Consider the following 5866-nt stretch of genomic DNA (forward strand, 5'->3'; position numbering starts at 1 on the left):
CCACCTGGGCCTCCCAAAGTGCTGAGATTACAGGTGTAAGCCACCACACCAGGCTGGCGCCTATTCGTATAAGGACATTAGATTCAGGACCCCACCTTTATGACCTCATTTAACCTTATTAACTTCTATAAACACCCTATCTCCAAATATAGTCATATTGAGGGTTAGGGCTTCAACATGTGAATTTTGTGGGGACACAGTTCAGTACATTGCACCTGTATTTGTCACTAGTTTTCTTCGCTTAGAAATGTTCATTGTGTATAATATTTGTCTATTTAACTTAGAGACATATCATTTGAATACAGTGCCCAATGCTGCTATGTGAGGTTTTTAAGAAAGTTGTCTGCAGCTTATAGTGAGTTTAAAATTTTAAATTCAGGTCTAGAAATACTTGAAGGCACCTAAGATGTAAATCACACTATATTTCACAGGAACACACATGGCAGCACAGTCTGTGAATTGAACATGAATATTTCAAAGTGAAACTTTAAAGCAGATAGTAGTGATCATCTATTTCATTGTTATGAAGAAAATAAATTGTAACATATTGGTGTGTAATGTCACTCTAAATCATTTCTAGATTTCAGATTTCTGGGAAAACATTCTGTCCTAAAGCTGCAGAATCCTGAAACTTGTGAAATATTTAAGAGGGAAAAAAATGTGGGGGTAAGTCTACTTTTTAAAAAAGTAATAATCTGTCTCTTTGTCTTCCCCCTCCTCCTCCTTCTCCTCCCTCCTCTTCCTCACTTTCCTCTACTCCCTCTTTTACCCTCCCCTTAAAAAAAATAATTTCATAAAACCAATACTTTGGACCTTTTGGTTTTATTTCCCTATATATATGTATTTTTTTTTTTTTTTTTGAGACGGAATCTTGCTCTTGTCATCAGGCTGGAGTACAATGGCATGATCTCGGCTCACTGCAACCTCCACCTCCTGGGTTTGAGCCTCAGCCTCAAGATTCTCCTGCCTCAGCCTCTCGAGTAGCTGGGATTACAGGCGCCCACCACCACACCTGGCTAAGTTTTGTATTTTTAGTAGAGACGGGGTTTCGCCATGTTGGCCAGGCTAGTCTCTAACTCCTGTCCTCGTGATCCTCTTTCCTTGGCCTCCCAAAGTGCTGGGATTACAGGTGTGAGCCACCGTGCCCAGCCTATCATCATTTTTTAAGCAGTTCCAGATATTATATGGATTTTGAATAGAGGTTTGTGGTAAGAGGTAGAAAATAAGTAGTGACTTAGAAGATATTAACAAATAGCATAAGAGGTTGAAAACAGCAGAGGGAGAACATCCAAAACAGAAAAAACAGGCTGAATAGTTTTCTGTGATGACAGAGAGAGCTGCTGATATAAAGCAGTTTATGGGGAAAGTTTGTTGTAAAAAGTTTTAACTCTCATTTGCCTTGTTCTATTAACCAGAAAAACTAAGGAGAATTTTGGTTCTAATAAATGCATCTGAAATATAGTGCATATTATAATAGAATTAACTTTTTGTAAAATAGAGACAGGTATATAAAAGGGAGGAGGAATGTGTACATTTTTTTAATTATGTAAAATATGTGGGGGCAGGCAGTCCATGGGATATTTCTGTTCCTTAATTTTTCTGTGAACCTATACCTGCTCCAAAAAAAGTCTTAAAAAATGAGAATTATAAAGTGCCATTTTCCATACCACTTATAATATACTGTCTTGTAGTTGTTTTTCTGTCATCTGTATTTCATCCCTCTAATAGATGATAAATTTCTAGAGGGTGCCTTCCACAGAAAGAGTGCTTAATAAATATCTGTCATTGGTGAAAAAAAAAAGAGACATAAAAGAGAATAACCTTGATGGAATATTTTACACAAAGATAAATTTTTTAAAATCCAGACAAATCACTCTGAAATGATTTTTAAATTATTTTTGAAAATATAAATTGTTTGAAGTTTTATTTTTTCTTATCAAATTAGCAAACAAGTTATCTTGATACTCTTTGGAGTATATGTTATTTGTGTTGCTTCAAATGCTGTCTTGCTTAACTATAGTGGATGCTTTACAGTTAATACAGAAAGTGAATCTTTCTAATTTTCTAGGTGTTCCAGAAGTCCCTAGGGTTGATGATACCCTATAAATATTGCAAATTTCATTTTAATACGTTACGTGGCTGTGAGCGACCACTGTGCAAGTTTGCTCATGTGCCTGAACAAGGGGATGAAAAGGTAAAACATATAAAGTCTTTAAAGTAGAGATTGTTTTAATAGCTATCTCAGTCGTGCATTTTAATTTAGATTTTCATTGACTCCTAATAGCATTGATGTGAGTTTTGCCTGCTTTTGTTCTTTATATAAAAGGAATCATATGTGTATTCTTTTGTCTATCTTCTTTTGCTCAATATTTTTGAACAAACACCTATTGTAGATGTGTCTCATTGTCGTATAATAGTTAATATTCCATTTTGTGAGTATATCAAAATGGAATATTGGGTGGAGCAGATTTGGATATTACAATTGTGATGCTATCAGTGTTCTGCATGTCTTTTGGTGAACATATGTATACATTATGATAGGTTATACTTAAAACTGGAACTGCTGTGTCATAGGGCCTACATATATTCAGCCTTAGTAGATAACAGCCGAACAGTTTTCCAGAGGAGTTTTACCAAATTACACTCCTACCAGCAATGTCTGAGAATTCTGGTTGTTTCACATCCTTACCAGCTCTTGATATTATTAGCCTTTTGCATTTAGCCATTCTGGTGGGTGGGTAGTGATACCTTCCCTGATGATTGATGAAGTTGAGCACTTTTCAAAATGTTTATTGGGCATTAGTAGGATATGCTGTATTTGGAAGTATACTGATATTTTCCCTATATTCTGTGGGATTCTTTTTCTTCTCTGTCCACAATAATTGATCATATAATCTGTATACAAGTTCTCAGTTGTGTGTGTGTGTATGTATATCTATATATATAAAATCATTTACTACTTTAGAAGTTGCCTTTTCACCTTTTGTATTTTGTTTTTTTAATTTTTAATTTAAAATTACAAGTTGAAAACTATAGTTTATTTATGGGGTACAGTGTGATGTTTTGATTTATGAATATGATATGGAATAATTAAATCAAGCTAAGTAACATATCTGTCACCTAGGATACTATCTTTTTTTGTGGTGAGAACATTTGAAATTTACTCTTAGCAATTATGAAATGTACATTATTATTTGCTATAGTCACCACACCATGCAGTAGATATCAAAGAAAAAAAACTTTTTCTTCCTGTTTAATTGAGGCTTGATACTCTTTGACCATCATCTCCCCATTCCCCTTACCACCCTTCACCCCTGTCCTCTGGTAACTACTGTTCTACTCTCTGCTCCTTTGAGTTTTAGATTCCATATGTAAATGAGAACATATATGGCATTTGTCTTTCTGTACTTGGCTTATTTCAGTTAGCATGTTCTCCAGTCTATCTGTGTTACAGTGACAAAATTTCTTCCTTTTTTTAAGGCTGAATAGTATTTCATTGTGTATATATACCACATTTTCTTAATCCATTCATCCATTGATGGACACTTAGGTTGATTCCATACCTTGGCTGTTGTGAATAGTGCTGCAATGAACATGGAAGTGCAGACATCTCTTCAACATACTGATTTCAAATCTTTTGGGTAAATACACAGAAGTGAGATGCTAGATCATATGGCAATTCTATTTTTAGTTTTTTGAGGAATGACCGTACAGTTTTCCATAATGGCTATACTAATTTACATTGCCACCAACAGTATACAAAGATTCCCTTTTCTCCACATCTTCACCAGCACTTGTTATCATTTGTCCTTTTGATAATAGCCATTCTGACAGATGTCAGGCAATATGTCACTGAGGTTTATAATTTGCATTTCTCTGATTCATGATGTTGAGCCTTTTTTCGTACATTTGCCATTTATGTATCTTCTTTTGAGGAATGTTTGTTCAGCTCTCTTGCCCCCCCACCCCCTGTTTTGTTTTTTTTGTTTTTTTTTGTTTTTTTTTGGGACAGAATCTTGCTCTGTTGCCCAGGCTGGAGTACAGTGGCACAATCTCGGCTCACTGCAGCCTCTGCCTCCTGGGTTCAAGCAATTATCCTGCCTCCGCCTCCTGAGTAGCTGGGACTGCAGGCCTGCGCCACCACACCTGGCTAATTTTTGTATTTTTAGTAGAGATGGGGTTTCACCATGTTGGCCAGGATGGTCTCCATCTCCTGACCTCATGATCTGCCCGCTTTGGCCTCCCAAAGTGCTGGGATGACAGGCGTGAGCCACCACGCCCAGCCTCCCTTGCCCATTTTTAAATTGGATTACTTCTGTTCTTTCTAAGTTATTTGAATTATTTATATATTTTAGATACTAACCCCTTATCAAATGTATGGCTTGCAAATATTTTCTCCCAATCTATAGGTTGTCAGAACTTAATCTTAACAAAACCAACAACTATCCTCTAACAAGGAATTTACCACCAGATTGTGCGCAGATAAGGCAAACACCTAGCTATAGCCATTCAAGTAATTTCTCAACTTTGTTTCCACATTCAGTCTGTAAGAAATCCCACTGTTCACACTGTTAAAACAGAGCTCACTGAACCTCTCTAGTTTGCGGTGCTTCCCCATTCATGAATCTTTTAATGCTCAGATAAACTATTAAATTTATTTTTTCTGAAGTTTTTCTTTTAACAGAAGTCAAAACAAAGTTAGCAGGGACACACTGAAGCCTTTCTGTGATAAGGCTGAAAAGGTTGCATGATGGTAAAAGGCTATATTCTAGAAGACCTCTGCTAAAATAATAACTCTCTAATACAGCAAGAGCCAGAGTTTCTTACATCTTCTTTTTGTTTTCAATCTCTTTTCCTCTTTACACTATATTCTCTATTCCACATTCAGAATTATCTTCCTAAAATATGGAATTAATCTGGTCAATAAAAAAAAAATGCCTCCCTTCTGTATACAAAATAAATTCAAATTATTTAGTTTGGCATTCAACAACTTACAATCACATGTCAGTATATTTGTCAAATTTCAGTTCCCACTGATGTACCACCCGCCGTGCTCCAATCACACCATCCTCTTCATCCTTTAAAACCCAGCTCAAAGCCACAATAATATGTGGCAAGAAAAGACTATGCACTAAGACCACTAAGATAAGTAAGATAGGTCCCAGCTATTGAGAACCCCATTTGGCAGAGAGACACACAAGCAAACAAATCAATGTTATTTAATATAAAGGATGTGTTATAAAATATGAGCAGGATACAGGTAGGCAAATTATTAATCCAAACAAGTAAGATCAGAAGAAGCTTCATAGAAAAAATAAAAAGATATTCATGGGTGAAAGATTAATAGTCAACACTTACCATATATGCCAGATTCTGTTTCAAGTGCTTTACATATATTAACTGATTTAATCCTCATTTTGTTGATGATGAAAATGAGAGGCCGGGCGCGGTGGCTCATGCCTGTAATCCCAGCACTTTGGGAGGCCCAGGTGGGTGGATCACCTGAAGTCAGGAGTTCAAGACCAGCCTGGCCAACATTGTGAAACCCTGTCTTTTTTTTTTGGCGAGGCACGGTGACTCAGGCCTGTAATCCCAGCACTTTGGGAGGCTGAGGCGGGCAGATCATTTGAGGTCAGGAGTTGGAGACCAGCTTGACCTACAAAGTGAAACCCCATCTCTACTAAAATACAAAAATTAGCTGGGCATGGTGGCGGGCACCTAGCTATTTGGGAGGTTGAGGCAGGAGTATTGCTTGAACCCAGGAGTTGGAGGTTGCAGTGAGGCGAGTCTGCACCACTGCACTCCAGCCTAGGTGATAGAGCAAGACTCCCTCTCAAAAAACAAAAACAAAAGCAAAAAAAAAAAA

The 5866-nt window shown here is 36.9% G+C and overlaps 1 protein-coding gene across 1 annotated transcript in view; it reads left to right on the forward strand.

Annotated features, from left to right (window-relative positions):
- TOPAZ1 (testis and ovary specific PAZ domain containing 1) overlaps nt 1-5866 on the forward strand; it is a 133485-nt gene that overhangs the window by 41762 nt on the left and 85857 nt on the right. Inside the window, exons 6-8 of the mRNA XM_011968091.1 lie at nt 285-355; nt 581-666; nt 2069-2194. Of these exons, the coding sequence (XP_011823481.1) occupies nt 285-355; nt 581-666; nt 2069-2194 (283 nt within the window). The remainder of the gene's footprint in view (nt 1-284; nt 356-580; nt 667-2068; nt 2195-5866) is intronic.

The sequence above is a fragment of the Mandrillus leucophaeus genome, unplaced genomic scaffold (genome assembly GCF_000951045.1).
Source record: "Mandrillus leucophaeus isolate KB7577 unplaced genomic scaffold, Mleu.le_1.0 Scaffold829, whole genome shotgun sequence".
Taxonomy (NCBI): Eukaryota; Metazoa; Chordata; class Mammalia; order Primates; family Cercopithecidae; genus Mandrillus; species Mandrillus leucophaeus.